The following is a 22,211-nucleotide window of genomic DNA, read 5'->3' on the forward strand; positions in this document are numbered from 1 at the left end:
ATGCCCTCCTCCAAGATTATCCCTAAGGAATATTCTCCTAATGACTCAATCTACCTCACAGAGGTTCAGTAATATTTTATAGGCTACATTATCAGATAAAGCAGCTTAATTCTTCATAAAGAGACCACATTCAATAATCCCATTAGTCCTGAGTATACCCAGATATAAATCCAAATAAACCTTGAGCCCTCATAAACACATTCTAATGTGTTTCTGAGATCAGCTGTTTCCTTTACTCCCATTTAGTGGAAGATAATCTTTCCAGACTTTCTCTGATCTCAGTAATATACCCCCTTTTCCCTTCCTGCCCTGCCTTCTGTAGCCAATTTGCTCAATGTTAACCCCTTTCTCTCTATTCAAATCGTCAAGCTCACCTGACTGTATTCGACTAGACTGTTTTTAAAGTTATTTAAAACAGCCTAATACTCCCATGCTTCTGTTGATGATTAATCGGTATGCTCCATTTGGTATATTTGGTTTCAACTGCTCATACTGGGTAAAACTGAGAAACACAGCAGGGCTTCTCAATCTCACTCCAAATCCCTGCTCCACAGGAGACAAAGAACCGCTTTGGCAGGCAGTGTTACTAATGACATGAAATACTTTTTTTTTTACTCTTTCAATAGTTCCTCTTCTCTATCTTAGCTCTTTCAAAACTACCCATAAAACAAAAACCTGATCTGAAAAACAACCAGTTATTTCAGAGATATTTGTCAGTCTTTGTTTATACTTTCTAATGGCATTTCAGCATAGAGTTGGTGAGTTACCTCATTCCCACTGACTACAACGAACTCTGACAGAGTGCCTTGTTTCCAGGGAGGAACTGCAGCCCAGACCTGAAACACACAACTTCATTAGAAACATATTTTCTGACCAAAGCTCAGCATGAGGGTTTTCCCCAGTAACAGACCCCATCCTGTGAAAAAAGCACAAATCAGCAATATACCAAGCAAAAGAGTTATTTTCACATAATATAAATGTAGTACGATTCTGGATTTATCAAGTCCAACCACACTGGAAGCAGACGCCAGTAAATCCTAGTGTATTTACTGACTACTTAGAGTACTAGTAAGAGCACAGTCTCTGGGGCTTGAATTCTGGCTCCCGTGCTTACCAGCCACGGGGTCTCTTTATAGCTTGGTTTCCCCATCGTGTAAATGGTGCCTAACTACCTACTTCATTAGGATTAAATGTGTTATTTTATGAAAAGCAACTAGAACAGTGTTAGCTATTATTATAAGCTCATGTTAACTTCTTGGTATAAAAGTTCAAAGTGACAAATGACAGGTTATTATACCAAACTTTAGCTATTTTAAAACATCTAACCCATAGGGTAGAAACTGTCATTTAAAGACTTCTTCCAGGGCAAAAAAAAAAAAAAAAAAGCGCCCAATCCTACATATTTTAAAGTTGGGCAATTCTTAAGCACTAGATTTAGAAAGTTCAGGTACAGTCAAGCTATTTTTTGGCTTTTTTTTTTTTCGTTTTTTTTTTAGAGAGAGAGCGAGAGCATGAGCAGTAGAGGGAGAGGGAGAATCTCTAGGAGGCTCCATGCCCAGTGTGAAGTCCAATGTGGGGCTCGATCTCACAAACCTGGAGATCATGACCTGAGCCAAAATCAAGAGTCAGACACTTACTGGCTGAGCCACCCAGGCACCTATCAATCAAGCTATTTTTTAATTGTTTGTGAAAAATGTAACAACAGAACCAAGAACATGAAGGTTCTGGCCAAAGTTCAGTATACTTGTTGAAAAGAAGAAAAAGGGGCGCCTGGGTGGCTCAGTCGGTTGGGCGTCCGACCTCGGCTCAGGTCGTGATCTCACAGCTCTGTGAGTTCAAGCCCCGTGGGGGCTCTGTGCTGACACCTCGGAGCCTGGAGCCTGCTGCAGATTCTGTGTCTCCTTCTCTCTCTGCCCCTGCCCCGCTTGCTCTCTCTCTCCGTCTCAAAATAAATAAACACTAAAAAAATTAAAAAAAAAAAAAACAAAAAACAAGAAAAGAAGAAAAAAGGTCAAGGACACAGATATGGGAATTTCATTTTGCTTCTTTCAGAAGTATATTTAGAAAAAGAAGAGTGACCGCGCAGATCTCACCTCATCTCCAGGCTTGAAGTACCTCACATCAAGTCCACATTCCATCACCACCCCAGAGACGTCCCGGCCCAGAGTCAGGGGAAATTCTTCTCCTTTGGTTTTAATATGTAGAGGATCACGTTTCATATTTAAAGCTGTAGCTCCATAACCACCTATGAAATACAATGTATCCGTTGCCTCCAAAAGAATGGAAGGATTTAAAAACTACTACAGGGTTACAGGCCACATACAATTCTAGATCCTCAAGATGTAGATTATAAAATAATCAACCTTACAGTTTTTTTTATCATCACATGCAAAAGCACAAAAACAATGAATGTTCTTTTCAAAGAAAATTATATACTTGGAAAGTTATAACCACTTGTTAAACTAAAGGTACCAGGGCTCAAAATGTTTTTGAAATTCCAATTTTTGAAGTGGTCTTCAGAATTTAGGGGATTTTCTTTTATACTTTTACTCTGTTCTTTGAAGATGGTTTCTTTTATTCATTCGTTAAGTTAAAAAAAATTGGTTTTAATGCTTATTTTTGAGAGAGAGAGAGAGAGAGAGAGAGAGAGAGAGCGCATGCACGCGTGTGCGCACATGAGCGGGGGAGGTGCAGAGAGACAGGGAGACACAGAATCCGAAGCAGGCTCCAGGCTCTGAACTGTCAGCACAGAGCCCAACGCAGGGCTCAAACCCACGATGCCCAAGACCATGACCTGAGCCAAAGCTCAACCGACTGAGCCACCCAGGCACCCCAAATCATTCATGATCTTTTTAAACAACAAAGTCATTTGGTGCCAAGTCTAGTGAAGAAGATAAATGTTAAAGCTGTTTGAAGTTAACAAATAGGCATGGGTCTAGTATTTGATATGGACATTGTCTAGGAGTAATGTTCCCCATGTCCCAAAAAATGTTTCCAGAACATCTTTGAAATAAGTACATAGATTCAGGAGTTGAAAAAAGCCATTTGACTGCATCTATTCTGATACAAGTCAAGTCAACTGCTTTATTATACATGGTTTTATTTTTTTTTTAATATTGACATAAATATCAGCTAACTAGAGCTGAAAACATTCTAGTAACTTTTCTGTTTTAAATAAATTGGCTACTCTATAATAACCCAAAGTAGTTTATTACAAAATTTCAACATATAAAATGACTTTTCTAAGACACAAAAGTATCTGTTATTGCCCCTATTCCTTGACATTTCTGAGAACATTTCTGCTAGGTGAGGTTCTTCAGGATAAGCACTCTTTCTACCTTTCCAGTGTCATGTACCACATTTAAGCTCCCAAACCACTAAACCTCGCCGTAAGACTCCTCTTTCCTCCCCATCCACCCACCCTCAGTGGTAGCACATTAGATCCTAAGGATGAGAAGAAACTAGCAACAGAGACTAAGAAGGCTTGACTGGTGAAGAGGGGTCCTGAAGACCAAGGGAAGAGGGTCATTTCAAGAAGTCAAATGCTGACAGGGAAGACAGTTTTTCAAATAAAAAGTTGCCAAGAGGTTTTTCAAAAAAACCAAACAACTGGATCCAACAACATAGCAGTCTTTGGTGACCTTGACAGCAGTTGCTGTGGCATGAAGTGCTCAAAAGAGAACGGGTGGTGAAGAACCAGAGACCTGAGACCATTCAACTCTTTCAAATGGTTTTGCTCTAAAGGGGAGCTAGAAATGAAACAGTGGTTGGAGGGATGCAAGTGAGATGGAGAGAGGATTTTTGAGTGTGTATTTTTTTCCTCTTTAAGAGGGGAGACATAACAACAAGACTGTGTGCTAATCAGAATGATTCAATGGAAAGGCAAAGACTGATGATACAGTTATGAATTTCTGAAACCGTGCTCCTGAGATGATGAAAGGGGATGGAATCTAGAGGAAGACTGGCCTCAGATAACAGCAATGACAGTTAATCCATACAGTGGGAGGGATGGTAGAAGATCCAGGGGGGAGATGACAGGTGGGTGGCCTGTAGAAGTTGTTTTTCTAATGAACAAAAAATCAAGACTATGGGAGAGAGTGTTTCAAGGTTGGGATAGTCCCAGAAAACCTAAGCTGATGGCCATCATGCCAATATTACACATTTGCCATCTGGCTAATTAGGGGTGCACGCTGTCAGGGGGGAAAAAAAAGCAACTTCACATGTAATATTTATGGAAGTCATGTTTCATTTTTCCTGTCTTACATCCCTTTTCTATGCCTAAAACACAATTAAACAATTATTCTCTGAAAGTCCTATGTGGTCTGGGCAACAAAAGTGGGTATTTAGCCATGTCAGGGTGTAGCTGCTGTTTCAAAGCTGCCAAAATTCTTCGGTCCCTTCTGAAGTACAGAGGCTGCAGGACAAGGCTGCTCAGGTTTCTTGGTCACCCTGACATGCTGATGCATCAGCTGAGTAGCACTGGCTCACTGCTACTATTAGCTAAACAAGCCCCAAATCCAGAATGCAGCTGGTAGCAAGTGAAAACCTGCTAGGTGACACAAAGGAATGGGGGCCCTTCGGAGGCCCATTGTTAGAGATTGTCAATAAGGCTCAGGAATTGGGATGATGTGGCAAGGCGGTCATTCAAAATAGAAGGAGAGATAAAAAGTTTCCCAAACAAAAATTAAAGGAGTTTGTGACCACTAAACCAGCCCTGCAAGAAATTTTAAGGGGGACTCTCTGAGGGGAGAAAAGATGAAAACAAAGAAACAAAGACCAAAAGCAACAAAGACTAGAAAGGACCAAAGAACACCACCAGAAACTCCAACTCTACAAGCAACATCATGGCAATAAATTCATATCTTTCAGTACTCACTGTAAATGTCAATAGACTAAATGTTCTAATCAAAAGACACAGGGTAACAGAATGGATAAGAAAACAAGATCCATCTATATGCTGTTTACAAGAGACCCACTTTAGACCTAAAGACACCTTCGGATTGAAAGTAAGAGTATGGAGAACCATCTATCATGCTAATGGTCAACAAAAGACAGACGGAGTAGCCATACTTACAGTCTTTATTTTAAAGTCTAGATTGTCTGATGTATCAAAAGATGCAGAAAGGCATTACATCATAATTAAGGGGTCTATCCACCAATAAGACCTAACAATTGTAAACATGTATGCACCAAATGTGGCAACACCCAAATATATAAATCAATTAATCACAAACATAAAGAAACTCATTGATAATAACACCATAAGAGTAGGGGACTTCAACACCCCACTTACAACAATGGACAGATCATCTAATCAAAAAATCAACAAGGAAACAATGGCTTTGAATGACACACTGGACCAGATGGACTTAACAGATATATTCAGAACATTTCATCCTAAAGCATCAGAATATACATTCTTCTCCAGTGCACATGGAACATTCTCCAGAATAGACCACATACTGGAACACAAACCAGCCCTCAACAAGTACAAAAAGACCAAGATCATACCGTGCATATTTTCAGACCACAATGCTATGAAACTCGAAATCAAAACACAAGAAAAAGTTTGGAAAGGTAACAAATACTTGGAGACTAAAGAACATCCTACTAAAGAATGAATGGGCTAACCAAGAAATTACAGAGAAAATTAAAAAGTTCATGGAAGCCAATGAAAATAATAACACCACAACCAAAAACCTCTGGGATGCAGCAAAGGTGGTCATAAGAGGAAAGTATATAGCAATCCAAGCCTTCCTAAAGAAGGAAGAAAGGTCTCAGATACACAACCTAACCTTACACCTTAAGGAGCTGGAAAAAGGACTGCAAATAAAACCCCAAACCAGCAGAAAACAGGAAATAATAAAGATTAGGGCAGAAATTAATGCTATTGAAACCAAAAAACAAAACAGATCAAGGAAACCAGAAACTGGTTCTTTGAAAGAATTAACAAAATTGACAAACCACTAGCCAGTTTGATCAAAAAGAAAAAGGAAAGAACCCAAATAAATAAAATCAAGAATGAAAGAGGAGAGATCACAACCAACACAGCAGAAATAAAAACAATAAGAATATTATGAGCAATTATACGCCAATAAAATGGGCAATCTGGAAGAAATGGACAAATTCCTAGAAACATATACACTACCAAAACTGAAACAGGAAGAAATAGAAAATTTGAACAGACCCATAACCAGTAAAGAAATCAAATCAGTAATAAAAAAATCTCCCAAAAAATAAGAGTCCAGGGCCAGATGGCTTTCCAAGGGAATTCTACCAAACATTTAAAAGTTAACACCTATTCTCTTGAAGGTGTTCCAAAAAATTGAAATGGAAGGAAAACTTCCAACTCTTTCTACGAGGCCAGCATTACCTTGGATCCAAAACCAAACAGAGACCCCACTAAAAAGGAGAACTATAGACCAATTTCCCCGATGAACATGGATGCAAAAATCCTCAACAAGATATTAGCCAACTGGCTCCAACAATACATTAAAAAAATTATTCACCGGGGCGCCTGGGTGGCGCAGTCGGTTAAGCGTCCGACTTCAGCCAGGTCACGATCTCGCGGTCCGTGAGTTCGAGCCCCGCGTTGGGCTCTGGGCTGATGGCTCAGAGCCTGGAGCCTGTTTCCGATTCTGTGTCTCCCTCTCTCTCTGCCCCTCCCCCGTTCATGCTCTGTCTCTCTGTCCCAAAAATAAATAAACGTTGAAAAAAAAAATTAAAAAAAAAAATTTTTTTTTTATGAAATTTATTGACAAATTGGTTTCCATACAACACCCAGTGCTCATCCCAAAAGGTGCCCTCCTCAATACCCATCACCCACCCTCTCCTCCCTCCCACCCCCCATCAACCCTCAGTTTGTTCTCAGTTTTTAACAGTCTCTTATGCTTTGGCTCTCTCCCATTCTAACCTCTTTAAAAAAAAATTATTCACCACGACCAAGTGGGACTTCTACCTGAGATGCAGGGCTGGCTCAATATCCACAAAAACAATCAATGTGATTCATCACATCAATAAAAGAAAGGACAAGAACCATATGACCCTCTCAATAGATGCAGAGAAAGCATTTGACACAATACAGCATCCTTTCTCGATAAAAACCCTCAAGAAAGTAGCGATAGAAGGATCATAACTCGAGATCATAAAAGCCATATATGAAAGACCCAACACTAAGATCATCCTCAATGGGGAAACACTGAGAGCTTTCCCCCTAAGGTCAAGATATGACAGGGATGTCCACTCTCGCCACTATTATTCAACCTAGTATTGGAAGCCTTAGCCTCTGCAATCAGACAACACAAAGAAATAAAAGGCATCCAAACTGGCCAGGAGGAGGTCAAACTTTCACTCTTCGCAGATGACATGGTATTCTATATGGAAAACCCAATGAGCTAAAATCAATGCACAGAAATCGATTGCATTCCTATACGCCAACAATGAAGCAACAGAAAGAGAAATCAAGGAATCAATCCCATTTACAGTTGCACCAAAAATGATAAAATGCCTAGGAATAAATCTAACCAAAGAGGTGAAACATCTATACACGGAAAACTACAGAAAGCTTATGAAAGAAATTGAAGACACAAAAAAAATGGAAAAAAAGACCCCACGCTCCCGGATAGGAAGAACCAATATTGTTAAAATGTCAATACTACCCAAAAGCAATCTACATATTCAATGCAATTCTTATCAAAATAACACCAGCATTCTTCACAGAGCTATAACAAACAATCCCACAATTTGTATGGAACCAGAAAAGACCCCTAATAGCCAAAGCAATCTTGAAAAAGAAAACCAAAGCAGGAGGCATCACAATCCCGGACTTCAAGCTGTATTACAAAGCTGTAATCAAGACAGTATGGTACTGGCACAAAAACAGACACTCAGATCAATGGAACAGAATAGAGAACCCAGAAATGGGTCCACAGATGTATGGCCAACTAAGCTTTGACAAAGCAGGAAAGAATATCCAATGGAAAAAAGACGGGTCTTTTCAGCAAATGGTGTTGGGAAAACTGGACAGCCACACGCAGAAAAATGAACCTGGGCCACTTTTTTACACCACACACAAAATCAACTCAAAATGGATGAAAGACCTAAATGTAAGACAGGAAGCCATCAAAATCCTTGAGGAGAAAGCAGGCAAAAACCTCTTTGATCTTGGCTGTAGCAACTTCTTACTCAACACATCTCCAGAGGCAAGGGAAACAAAAGCAAAAATAAACTATTGGGACCTTATCAAGATAAAAAGCTTCTGCACAGTAAAGGAAACAATCAGCAAAACTAAAAGGCAACGACAGAATGGGAGAAGAAATTTGCAAACGACATATCAGATAAAGGGCTAGTATCTAAAATCTATAAAGAACTTATCAAACTCAACACCCAAAAAACAAATAATCCAGTGAAGAAATGGGCAAAAGACATGAATAGACACTTCTACAAGGAAGACATCCAGGTGGCTGACACATGAAAAAAATGCTCAACATCACTCATTATCAGGGAAATGATACATCTCAGAACCACAATGAGATACCACCTCATACCTGTCAGACTGGCTAACATTAACAACTCAGGCAACAACAGATGTTGGCGAGGATGCAGAGAAAGGATCCCTTTTGCATCGCTGGTGGGAATGCAAGCTGGTGCAGCCACTCTGGAGAACAGGATGGAGGTTCCTCAACAAATTAAAAATAGAACTACCCTATGACCCAGCAATTACACTACTAGGCATTTATCCAAGGGATACAGGTATGCCATTTCGAAGGAACACATGCACCCCAATATTTATACCATCACTATCAACAATAGCCAAAGCATGGAAAGAGCACAAATGTCCATCAATGGATGAATAAAGAAGATGTGGTATATACAATGGAGTATTACTCAGCAATCAAAAAGAATGAAATTTTGCCATTTGCGACTGCATGGATGGAACTAAAGGGTACTATGCTAAGTGAAATTAGAGAAAGACAAAAATCATATGACTTCACTCATATGAGGACTTTAAGAGACAAAACAGATGAACATAGGGAAGGGAAACAAAAATAATATAAAAACAGGGAGGGGGACAAAACAGAAGAGACTCTTAAATATGGAGAACAGTTACTGGAGGGGTTATGGGAGGGGGGATGGGCTAAATGGGTAAGGGGCATTAAGGAATCTACCCCTGAAATATTGCTGCACTATATGCTAACTAATTTGGATGTAAATTAAAAAAATAAAAAATAAATTAAAAAAAAAAGAATTGGGATGATGTGAAAAATCCTAATCTGTCATCAGTTTCAGTGACTTCAATCCCATCTAAGGAAATCAAACTTTGTTGGGATGATTCTGTTGGCTATATATATTTTTGCATTTATTTAGCCATTTACAGGATTTATGATTTTATGTCCAATGAAAGTGGCTATCTCCAGAAAAACAGCCTGCCTTCATCTTTCAAAATAGACAGGTCCTTGCATTCTTGTCAAGGGAAACAAGTGCTTCCTACAGTTTATAATCTAGTACTCATTATTTTATTTCCCCAAGCTACCATTTCAGCAATCTTCTGCAACAACAATCACACATTCCACGCCCCCCACCCCACAAAAAAAAAAAAAAAAAAAAAAAAAAAGGATTCATGAGCAGGAAACATGGTAACTTACAAATAATATTACTTGGTTAAGTTATATAAAACTAAGATGTCTCAAGAATACTATATACAAGTAAAATGTGCCACAACATTACATTATTAAATAGCAGCCAAGAAAGTCCCGATCTAGCCAACCTACTGAAATCAAAACATACACAATACAAATTGTGCATGTGCATTCAAAGAAATGAAAAGTTAACAGGTTGAAATGAAGACAAAATGTACAAAGTACTCAAGGTTAGAACACCACTAATTTTAGTGTACAACCTTAAGTTAAAATGAAAATATAAAATGACACAAAAATAATGACTGAATGACAACTACATATGTGAAGCACTAAAACAGGTAGTAGTTGACACAGAACATGAGATCTACCTTCAAAGGATTTATAATCAAAGGGGATGACAAAACATACTGATCATTGGGTATAAACCTTCCACTTAAAGGCATAGCCTATAAAAACTATTATCTTTATACCCTATGTAAATGAATAAAGTGAAACACTATTTCCAACTAGTAGCAACTCTTCAGAACGAACAAAAAGAATACAAATGTGGATTTCATGGGACAATCATAGTAAAGACATTTCAATTCTCCCTTAATAGAGTTTCTAGCTACAAACACTTTTTGAATCTAAGTATTTCCTCAAACCCCCTGCCCACAAAGAAATGTGTAATAGCTATTCCTCACATTGTCTAGATTGGTACTGTCCAATAGAAATACAATGCAAGTCACATTAATTCAAAATTTCCTAGTAGGCACTAAAAATGAACAAATAAAATTAATTTTCATATTTTACTTAATATAGTCAAAATATTATCAGGTCAATATGTAATCAATATAAAATTGTTGAGACATTTCACATTCTTTTTAAAAAAATTTTTAATGTTTATTTTTGAGAGAGAAAGAGAGAGAGAGAGAGAGAGCGCGCGCGCGCGCACAAGGGGGGAGAGGGGAGGAGCAGAGAGAATCGCAGAGGCAGGCTCCAGGCTCTGAACTGTCAGCACAGAGCCTGATGCAGGGCTTGACCTCACAAACTGGGAGAGCGTGACCTGAGCTGAACTCGGAGGCTTAACCGACTGAGCCACGCAGGCACCCCAACATTCTTTTTTTTCTTACTAAGTCTTTGATATCAGTGTGCGTTTTACACTAACTGCACATCTGAATTCAGATTAGCCACACCTCGGTTGCTCACCACCCGCCTGTGACTAGTGGTTACTATACTGGACAGCACAGGTCTAGATATATTCATGGAGTTAAAAATATCAACTTTAAAAATTGGAGTCAAAAGATCTAAAGACCAAGAGGGCACCAGGCTGGCTCAGTCAGTAGAGCATGTGACCCTTGACCTCAGAGTTGTGAGTTTGAATCTCATGTTGGGTGTGAAGATTACTTAAAAATAAAATCTTTAAAAAACAACAAAAAAACCTAGACTGTGAAAGTGTGCTTTATTTCCCGAATCCAGCAGTTCTCCAAGTTTTCACATCCCCAAGATCTGTGGAGTCTAAGTCCTTTCCTTTCAACCTGCAGGAGGCTGGATTTTCTTCACTAACTTCAAATGATGTATTGCAACAGATTGAATACAGCCGTTCATATGAAATCGACCTGTCTTATTAAACCAGAAGGCACAGAGATAAGCAAATGTGTTAAACAGCGCTATCCTTCTTACTCAATTTTTTTCCTTATTTTGGAAACTAGTTATTTTTCATTGTAAGCACTTTGAAGTAGACCCTACACTCTATCAACCACCACCTTTTCCAATGCTTCACATATGGACTTGTCTCTCATTTTATGTCATTTTATATTTCTGCCCTAATTTAAATTTTGTAATGTCAACACAAAAGTTCACTGCATTTTTAAATGAAAATTTAAAATTTTCTCTTCTAATTTCTAATAAGGTAAACACTGACAGCTATAACTCACATAAGCAAAAGCCCATTTTAATTATTAACAGGCTAAAGAGATCTCAAGACCAAAAAGCTTGAGAACGGCCATCCTAATCTATCACACAGCTCCTGGAAAATAGGAGGAAGAAATGAAAAGATGTCAGTCTCAACACTTTCATATTTCTCTATAAATTTCACAAAATGATTCATTCTATCATTAATGCTGACTTTGTAATTGGTTTCTATGAACCAAGAAATTGAACTAATCACGCACAGTTCACATACAGTAACTGTTATGAGGCAATCTATGTTGCACACAAGGCCTTCAAAACACAGACTCACGGTTAAAATAAACTGCATATGGCAGCTTATTTAGAACATGGAGGTTAACTAATCATCTCAAGAGATTTTTATGTTTTCAGAAGACATGGAGGAGTTCCCGCAAGCAATATTTTTGTCATTATTTTCCAAAAGTTAAATTCACAAAGGGTAATCAATCTTTTTGGCACTATAATAATTGCAAAGCGTACATAATTTTAAGGAATACAGTGCTTTCCAAACTTTGGCAATATGCCTCAGCTGAAATTAAGATGGTAACATTCCCATTTAGGATGAAGCATACAGGAAAGGGTATTTTAAAGGGCGAGAGCAAAAATCCAACAGCAGAAATGAAGTACTGTGTCCAAATCCTGGCAACCTGTTCTGTTTTGTCCACCGGAACAATAAAGACAGACGAGAATAGTGAGAGAGCAGAGAATTATTATAAAAATGCAAATTCTTAACTGATGTGAAAACATAATCATACCTCCAAAACCTGCAGTGGCCCTCAGAATACACAAAGTTCCCCGGATGATATACCAAAAAGTTAGCTGTGGACCCCAAATTAGCTCAAATCCCAATCCTCACTGTAAAGAGGCATGGAAAAATTTCAAACATATATTTCCTTATATCTTGTCGAAGACTGAAGTATACCATGAACACTGCAATTTCAAAAACCTGAGAAATAATATGTGCTGAGATACTGTCAAAAACCCAAACAATTCCTTTGTATTAACCAAAGAGCTGTAGTCAAATAACATCTTTTAAAACTGACCCCTGATGAAAAAAAAAAAAAAAAAGGAAAGAAAAAGGGAAGGTGGAATGTCTTCCGAAAACTTACTTCTCATATTAACATCTATAGGATTTACACTCGCGGCGTGAACTTTGATAATAACTTCATTTGGATAGTGTATGACAGGTATCATCATGTTCTGAGTAAATCGAAGCACCTCGTTCTTTCCGTATTTATCTATCACCCAAGCGGGCATGACGGTGCTCCTTGGAGAGGTAGTACTAATCTTTTTAACTGAAGGCTTTTGTACAGCATGGCTTCTCCAGAAGCAAACCGCAATACATGCATTTCTTCTAAGTACACAGGTTTTCAGCAGAAGTTCCATCGTAAACAGTGGTTGTATTGTGGGCCCTAAGTAAAATGCATGTAAATTGGCTCAAACTCTAACCCCTAAATTAGGTCAATATCTGCCAAACACACTGGCTGATTTCAAAGTTGAGAATTCAAAATATTAGTCAGCCTGCCTAATGGAGCAATTGAAGGAAGAAGAATATGGAATTATTCTGCTCTTCCCATTTGAAAATCTCCAATTAGCGTTCCAGTCAGTATTCTGTCATTCTCTTCCCTCCTTACACCTTCTCCCCTTTGAAAAACAAATACAAAACCCCTAGAAGCCAGCCCTGTCCCGGAAGCCCCCGGCAGGACAAGCAAACCCCGCTCAATTACCACACGCTACCAAGAACCTGAGACTCCCCGACTCCCTCCGCGACCCTAGCCCCGAGTCTCCTTACGACCCTCTCTCCTTCGCAGCAGGAGTTGCTTTGCGGCGCCAACCAATCACGTGCAAAGATAATTTCCCCGGGGTTGCAATTCGACCAATCTAAGTACTCGATGTTGAAACGGTCAGTGACGGCCAAAGATGGCTGCGCCCATGTAATACCGGCGCGGGTGTTGACCTTTTTTATTCCTCCTTGTCACCTGGTGCCTGTGGTGGCAGGCTGTGCACGAGGACCATGCTGGGCCGGACCCTCCAAGAAGTGAGTGGAACTGGCTGTTGAGGGCCCAGGGAGGTCAGAAAGATTCGCGGAATCCGTGGACAAGGAGCCCCGGGGTCTGACCACGCGTCTTGGTCAGCCTCGGCCGTCTCCTTTCCTGGAACTGGGTGGGGGCTTCCGACCTTTGGGCCATTCAGCTGTACTCTCTATACCCGTTCTGGAGTTACGACCTCAGCAGGGGAGGCTTACGCAGCACGGAACGGTGCGGTGGAAGTGTACCCTGGCTTCTTTCAACTAGACGTTTGCTAAAAGCTTGGGTCAGGCCCCTAGTGGATGGGCTTTGCTGGTCCACTTTAGTCCCTCTTCGGTTCCCTACACTCATCTAATGCAGTTATTGCTTAAGAAGCCCGTGAAATCTGTACTTTGCAAAATACAAACGAGTAATTTTTAGATCCCCCCCCGCCCCGTCCCCACTTCCTTGATAGATTCTTTAGGCTTCAACTATCAGTAAGATAGCAAGGATTCTCTCACCCGTGTCTTCCATTTCCTAGAGCTCAGTTTTATACTCTAGGCTATGTTTGTAAATGCCTTCTGGACATCTCTTCAAAATGCCCCATAACAACCTCAACTTACTTTAAGGAAAGTTGACTTCATCATTGTAACAGGGCCACTTCTTACTTCTCAACCTCCACCTTAAAAAACAAATCAAAACCTGATTTCTGAATTCTTAATATTCTCTTTTTAATGGCACAGCTGTTATCCCGGTTGCCCTTAACATTCTTCCTCATCTGTCATATCCAATAAATCACTAAACCCTGTTAATTCTATTTTGAATTTACCTCTGGAATCTGTTTTCTTTGCTTCCTCTCTGCTGTTAAGACTTCAGATCTCCTTGCTTTCTGGCCCAGTATCTCTCAAACTTGGGAACTGTATGCAGGCCCACTCATATAAGAATCCTGTCAGGCTCTTGTTAGAACCACAGCTGTGTCCCACTTTGGGAGCTCTGTGATTTGCGGCCCAGAGTATATGGTTTAACCAGGGCTCCAGGTGAATCTGCTAATAAGTAGGGGTTTAGGACCTACCCTGCCTTCCATTTTCCTGTTGTATTTTCACCTGGGAAATCTTTTTATCTGTCCATGTAGTAGCCTTTTAGAAAGCTGTAAATTACAATAACAAAAATGACAGGCATTAAATAATAAATAGCCCTTACCCAAAGTGCATTAGTGTTTTACCATCTTATATTACACGTGGTCTCTACTATATATTTCTGTACAGAGGCGCCTTCGTGGCTTAATCAGTTAAGCATCTGACTTTGGCTCAGGTCGTGATCCCGCAGCTTATGAGTTCAAGCCTCGTATAGGGCTTCCACTCTCAGTGCAGAGCCTGCTTTGGATCCTTTGTCTCCCTCTCTCTGCTCCTCCCCCCCCCCCCAAATAAACATTTAAAAATTTAAAAAAATAAAATTATAAAAACAAAACATTATTTGGTAGTTATTTTCCCACCCCCCAAAGTATCTTCTGTCCACTCCATGTTTTTTCTACATCATTGTACTGATGTCCCAAATTCTACCAATTAGAAATTAATTAATTTAGTACACATTCTCTTTTAAATATGTAAAGACACCTGGGAGGGTCGAATGATTTATTCACCCATTGTTGTGAATTACAATAGTTCAATAAAATTTCTCTCCCTCACATAGTTGCTATAATCAATTGAAGAAAGGGAAAATTTGCTGGGGAGGAAATTCGGGGGAGGAGCTGGGAACTATAATAGAGTTTTGAGGCAATGTTGGGGACCTACGTAAGGCTTAGAGTAACAGGAGCCCTGAGAGGAGGCACTCAAAGGAGGTAACATGCCAAACAGGAGATAAAACTATTTGTAAGTTTTATGCAGGTACATTCAGGAAAGAGGAGTCTCACTTTTACCTTCCCCCTTTGTGGCATGATCCCACTGTTTCTAGGAGCCAGACACCAGGCTAATATTACTAATCCTAAAGTTATTATATTCAAGAGGCTTCTTGGGGGTCTGCCTAAGAACCCTTAATTGTTCTATGGGAAAACAGATTCCAAATTTTAAACAACTCAGTTATTCATTCAATTAACATTTAGTGAACACCTCTGTGTTCCAGTCGTTGGGGATTAGCATTGAAGGCAAACAGAAGTTCCTGCATTTTTATGGGGAAACAGGCATTAAATAAGTTTTTATTTTTTTAAGTAAATAATATAATCTCAGGTAGTATAAGTAATATGAAGAAAGATTAAGCAGGCTATAGTGTGAGAAGTAGTAGGGGTGGGGGTGGAGCCAGATGGCTTGGAGTGGTTAGGAAAGGTTTCTCTGACTGCCTGGGTATATTTTAAAGAGACCTGAAGGATATGAAGGGTGAGCCCTGGGAGGGTCTGGAGGAATAGTATTCCAGCCAGATGGAACAGTAAGTGCAAAGAGTCTGCAGCAAGAGCAAGCTTGACATGTTCAGGAATTGCAAGAAGGCCAGTGTGCCTGGAGAGATGTGAATGAAGAGGAGAATAGTGGGAGATTGAGGTTAGAGAGATAAGTAGGAGCCAGATCATGGACTTCTTAGGCCATGGTAAGGAAAAGCTCCTAAAGGCTATTCCTAAAGATGTGGTCTACAAGAAAGCAAGTGAGGAAGCAGAAAGACCAGTTAGAAGGCTGTTGCATTGGCAAGAGATAATGGCAGCACAGATGGGGTGGCTGTAGAGGTAATGTGAAACGGGTGTTTTTCTTTAAGTTAGTTGCTGATGGATTGGATACAGAGTTTGAGGGAAAGAGAAGAATGAAGGAGGATGCTTAAAGTTTTGGCCTGGGCAGTTGGGAAGATGGTAACAGCAAGATCGGAAAGACTTGGTGCCTGGGTGGCTCAGTCAATTAAGCGTCCAACTTCAGCTCAGGTCATGATTTTGCGGTTGATGAGTTCGAGCCCTGTGTCAGGCTCTGTGCTGATAGCTCAGAGTCTGGAACCTGCTTCAGATTCTGTCTCCCTCTCTTTTTGCCCCTCCTCCCCTCATGCTCTGTCTCCCTCTCAAAAATAAATAAACATTTAAAAAAAATGGGAAAGATTTTTTTCCCACTTTTCTTTTGAGGTATCGTTGACATAGCACGTTATATTTGTTGCAGGTGTACAACATAATTTGGTATTTGTATACACTGCAAATTGATCACAATAAGTCTAGTTTTTCCCTGTCATCATATAAAGTTACATAATATGCAGTACAATATTGTTGACTATAGTCACCATGCTGTACATTATATCCCCATGACATTTATTTTATGACTGGAAGTTTACCTCTTGACCCCTTTCTCCCATTTTGCCCATCCCCTAACCCCTCCCTCCTGGCATCCATCTGTCTCTTCTCTGCATCTACGAGTTTTGTTTTGTTTTTTAGATTCCACATATAAGTGAAGTCATACGGTATTTGTCTTTCTCTGTTGTCACAAATGGCAAGATTTTGTTCTTTTTATCTTACCATTTGTGACAATAGAAAGACAAATACCGTAGGATTTCACTTAGGTGTGGAATATATATAATATATATATAACGGACTATTAGGTAACCATATATTCGGTATATATTAAATGAAGTGTGTATGTATATATATACATATATGTACACACATATATATATGCGTGTGTGTGTATATACACATACACACACACCACATCTCCTTTATCCATTCATCCATCAATGGACACCTTGGTTGCTTCCATGTTTTGGCTATTATGAATAATGTGCAACAAACATAAGGGTGCATATATCTTTTCAAATTAGTGTTTTCGTTTCTTTGGATAAATACCCAGAAGTGGAATTGCTGGATCATACGGTACTTCTGTTTTTAGTTTTTTGAGGACCCCCATACAGAAAAGACTCTTAGGAAGCATATTTGGAAGGAGAAAGTTATCAAGACTTCTGGGCATGTTAATTTGGAGATGCCTGCTGGATATGCAAGTGGAGATATTGGTTAAGCAGGCGGATATAGGAGTTTTGGAGATCAGGAAAGCAGCTAGGTATGACGATATAAATTGACCAGAGTATAGAAGATAATTAATGTATGTAGACAGATAAGAACACCCAGGGAGCTGAGCACAAAAATAGAAGAAGGCCTAAAACTTTCCAACATTTAGAGGTCAGCAATAGGAAGCAGAGCCAGCAAAAGAGATGTGAAAGAATGGTAGGTAAGGCAAGAGGGAAACCAAGTCTTGGTGTCCTGAAACGCAAGTGAAAAAGCTTCAAGAAGAGAGTGCTCTCTTAAGTTGAATGCTGCTGAGAAATACTGTATACGATTAGGACTGAGCAGTGACTGCTGGATTTAGGAATGTGGAGGTTGCTAGTGATCTTGATACAATTTCTTGGAACATTGGAGACAAAAACATGAATGGAATGTATTAATGGGTACCAGTCAACTGGACACTCCGGCCTCAAGGACTCTCCTATACCTTCAGCATTTATTAAGACAATTATTTTTGAAAGACAGTTCTTTTTCTAAGTGAACTTCTGATGCTGTCTGTAAAGTTAGTAGTATAGTGGTCCAGAGTGTGGGCTTTGGAAACAACAGCAGGCCTTGGTTGAATCCCCACTCTACTTTCCAGCTTTGTGACCTCACGCAGGAACTTTAGCTTTTTATCTGTAAAATGGAGGCAATAATATCAGCCCCTCAGAGTGGATATAAAGATTAAATGAAATATAAATCACTGATGGGTGGGAGGATGTAGTAAACAGGTGATGCTCTTGTTGTGATGAGCACCCACTGATGTATGGAATTGTTGAGTCATTATATTTTATACCTGAAACTAATATAACGCTGTGCTAACTATACTGGAATTAAAATTAACTTAAAACTGAGCACCTGGGTGGCTCAGTCAGTTAAGCATCTGACTTCAGCTCCAGTCATGATCCCACAGTTTGTGAGTTTGAGCCCCGCGTCAGGCTCTGTGCTGATAGCTCAGAGCCTGGAGCCTGCTTCAGATTCTGTGTCTCACTCTCTCCCTGCCCCTCCCCTGCTCACGTGCTATCTCTTTCTCAAAAAATAAACATTAAAAAATTAAATTAAAATTTAAAAAGTAAATATTTTTTAATGTTTATTTATTTGAGACAGAAAAAGGGGCAAGCACGACTGAGGGAGGGGCAGAGAGAGAGAGAGAGAGAGAGAGAGAGAGAATCCCGAGCAGAATCTCCGCACTCATAGTGTTCAATCTCCCAAACCATGAGGTCATGACCTGAGCTGAAATTGAGTTGGATGCTTAACTGACTGAGCCTCCCAGGTGCCCCTAAAAAAATAAACCTTAAAAAAAAAAAAAAGAAAGAAATATAAAGCATCTAGGATGATGCCTAGCACTAAGTGCTATTGTTAACATTAATTTTGTTACAGAACAAATTTGCTAAATTATATGTATTTAGAATTCTCTCTCCCCCTAGTTTCTAAGAAGAGTGACTCCTAAGGGAGATCTCTTATTTTTTCTAAGAAGGTGTATTGTTTTTTATTGCTGCCTAACAAATTAGTATAAACTTTTTGGGTTAAAATAATCTTATTATCATCTCACAGTTTTGTGGGTCAGGAGTCCAGAAATGGAGTAGCTGGGTTCTCTGCTCACAAGAGTCTCACAAGGCTGAAATCAAGGGGTGGGCCAGGGCTGTGGTTTCATCTGAAGCTCAGGGTCCTCCTTCAACCTCATTGGTTGTTGGCAGACTCGATTTCTTTGCAGCTGTAGGACTGAGGTCCCCGTTTTTTGGCTGACCGTGTGGATGGTTGGGCGAATGAGCTGGGCGGACAGGAGTTGGAGGATAACTAGAATTGAGGTTTTGGAGGTTACGCATATCTTGGTAATGATGTCATCTGGGACGAGTTGATGACCTGAGCGAGGTGAAGGAGGAGTTTGCCAGAAATGAGGTTGAACTGAGAGGCCGGGTTTCAGTGTACATTACTTGAAGCCTGAAGTCAACAAGAATAACAACAGGAGCCACTATAAAGTAGACTAAAGGGAGCTAAGTGCTAAAATCTTTGATGAATGAAAAGGGGTACCAGGCAGACAGTAGGTTCACACCCCAGGAAGAGTGATATAAACTCCTCCAAGTCCTGTACTTCAGATGAGCTGGGATTTTTGAGTGAAGAGGGAAGAGGAAGGCATTGAAAAATGAGGAGGCTACTTGCCTGCACACTCTCCCCTCCCCTTCTGGACTCTGGTCCACGGTAGGTAGAAGCTAAAACAGTCATCTCTTGGGGCACCTGGGTGGCTCAGTGGGTTGAGCATCTGACTTCAGCTCACATCATGCGCCAGCAGTCCATGAGTTCGAGCCCCACGTTGGGCTCTGTCCTGACAGCTCGGGAGCCTGGAGCCTGCTTCGGATTCTGTGTCTCCCTCTCTCTCTGCCCCTCCCCTGCTCGTGATCTATCAAAAATAAACATTAAAAAAAACTTTTTTAAGAAAAAAATTAATAAAACAGTCATCTCTTGAGAAAGCTGCAGGAGAAGCAGTGGTCTCAAGGAAACACCTATTTTCTATTAGAGAAAAGAAGTGCCAGGGAAAACAAATTTGGTTTTTTTAACAAAAACTTTTATGGTCAATTTTATCTCATATTCAGATATGACACCTTCAATTTTTTCCCAGGGAAGCTGCACTGTTTATATTTTCACACTCCTTATGCTCAGGTCATTCTAGTTAATTAGGATCTTTGTTTTCATTTCTCTTCTCCAATTCTCTTTTTCATTTTCTCAAATCTGGATTTCCTAAAAATGGTCCTAACGAAGATCAGCAGCATTTCAAATGAGTGCTCCTAGACAATCTCATTTCTTGCCCTTGTAACCACAACCGAAACGGGTTTCTCTTGTATTCTTGTACCAGTTGGCAAGTCACAAAGCATCTGAGGATAGTAGGCATTAGGAGATTTGAGGGGAGGCAAAGAAGGAAAGACATTGAGACATAATTTTTGTCATTCTTACAATTTGGCCCGCCTGCCCCTGCCCCTCCCTGAGTCACTGCCTCAGCCACCTGTCGGCAGTGCTTTCCTCCTCTTGTGCATCAGCCTTAGGGGTCCTCTCAGTGGCCTGTTCCCACTGCGTTTCTAATCTTAAGCTCAGCCCTAAGAATACCGCTGCTTTGATGATTTATTCAACAGATGAGAGCAGATGATTTGCAGATTTTCCCCTCGAATGCAAACTCCTGTTGCTTGATGGATGTAGGACACCTGAAAATACAGTCAACTTGGAAGACAAACTAAGCTTGCACTCATTTGGGGAGAGAGATGGTGAAGGAGCTTGTATTATGAAGTTACTTCTCCCCTATACTACTATGTGGCTTTGGACAAATCACTAACCTCTCTGAGCTTCAGTCTTCATTTGTGAAATGAGGTTAATAATACATAACTTATGTGGTTGTTATAGGGTTAAGTGAAGTAATAATGCATGTAAAGCACCTATGTCTGGCTCTTGGTTAATAATAAATATTACTCCTTCGCCCATTTTCCTTCTCTCTGAGCTCCCATCCCAACTCTTTTCATATAATCTCCAAAGCTGCGGTGTCTTCTTTGACTTATAATTCATTCCTTTTATCTAATTAGTAAGTACTTACTACTTCCTACAGGAAGTATTAAATAGTCATCACTTCAGGCTTTACTGTAAACATGTAGGTTCTGCTCATTTGTAATGCAGTTTATTTTAACACTTCTTTTACTAGCTTTCCTAATGCACCCCAGCCAGGATTTCAGAGAAGTTTCCTCTCAGTTTGCTTTTGAACCCGTATTTTATAAACATACTCTCCATTTGTAGTGGCTCTGACTTGAATTCTACAATAGTTATAAAGATCTTACCTAGAGCCATAAGCCCCTGCAGGGCCTTGTCCAGTCAGTTTCTTTCTTTCTTTTTTTTCACTCTGGGTTGTGTGTGTTGCAGCTAAACTACTCTCTGCACGATCTACCCTAACCCATGCTCCACCCACCCCAGGCCTCCACTGCTACTAGACAGGATGGCTTACCTAAACCACTGCTCTTGTTGGTACAGACCTGACTTGGAAACAGCCCTCTGCTAGGGCAATGAACGTCGTGTCCCCCAACCAATACCCAAGCTAACCGATGTGTTACCCTCATTCAGTACACCACCTAGGTATAGCGTTCTCTTGGTTTTGAATCCAAGCTTCACTTCAAAATTGTATACTTCCCCATTCTATCTGCTTACTCAGTATAATACTTGAAACTTCTGCAGGCTCAGTAAAGGGTTTTTGAATTGTATACATTATAGGTTTCTGCAGCGCTGAAACAAGGCCAAATTACTCCAGTAGAGCTCTGTCAAAAATGTCTCTCCCTTATCAAGAAGACCAAGTTTCTAAATGCTTACATTACTATATCAGAAGAGGTGGCCTTAAAGCAAGCTGAAGAATCAGAGAAAAGATACAAGAAAGGTAAATTACTGTGAATTATACTTAATTGGTATATCCCTAGAGAAACAATTTAATTGGATGTAGCAGTCTCCATTTGGCAAGCGAGGCTTTTAACATAAAACATACCCTTATTTAAAGAACTTGCCATGAGGTATAATAAAAATAAGGGTAATGGATATGTGATGCTTTATAATGCCCAACTGGAATAGTTTCTAACATAAACTTGATTTATGAAGAAGTATCTTTACCAAAAACTAATAGTTACC

At 39.9% G+C, this 22,211-nt stretch overlaps 2 protein-coding genes across 11 annotated transcripts in view; one reads left to right on the plus strand and one right to left on the minus strand.

Annotated features, from left to right (window-relative positions):
- RTN4IP1 (reticulon 4 interacting protein 1) overlaps positions 1-14,243 on the minus strand; it is a 61,798-nt gene extending 47,555 nt beyond the window's left edge. For 3 of the 5 annotated variants that reach the window (XR_007152026.1, XR_007152027.1, XM_047857841.1), the window contains exons 1-3: positions 12,677-13,373; positions 2,094-2,245; positions 768-836 (exon numbers count right to left, since the gene is read on the minus strand). Coding sequence is in view for 3 of the 5 variants with exons in the window: in XM_047857841.1 (XP_047713797.1) it covers positions 768-836; positions 2,094-2,245; positions 12,677-12,953 (498 nt within the window). In the remaining 2 variants the exon portion in view is untranslated. Of the gene's footprint in view, positions 1-767; positions 837-2,093; positions 2,246-12,322; positions 12,391-12,676; positions 13,374-14,196 lie in introns of those variants that run through there. The other 2 variants (XM_047857842.1, XM_047857843.1) reach the window with 2 other exon arrangements.
- The window catches only part of QRSL1 (glutaminyl-tRNA amidotransferase subunit QRSL1), a 32,506-nt gene continuing 23,775 nt past the window's right edge, over positions 13,481-22,211 (plus strand). For all 6 annotated transcript variants that reach the window (XM_047857838.1, XM_047857835.1, XM_047857836.1 and 3 more), the window contains exons 1-2: positions 13,481-13,605; positions 21,807-21,966. In XM_047857838.1, the coding sequence (XP_047713794.1) occupies positions 13,582-13,605; positions 21,807-21,966 (184 nt within the window). In that variant the 5' untranslated portion in view covers positions 13,481-13,581. The remainder of the gene's footprint in view (positions 13,606-21,806; positions 21,967-22,211) is intronic.

This window comes from Prionailurus viverrinus, chromosome B2 (genome assembly GCF_022837055.1).
Source record: "Prionailurus viverrinus isolate Anna chromosome B2, UM_Priviv_1.0, whole genome shotgun sequence".
NCBI classification, from domain to species: domain Eukaryota; kingdom Metazoa; phylum Chordata; class Mammalia; order Carnivora; family Felidae; genus Prionailurus; species Prionailurus viverrinus.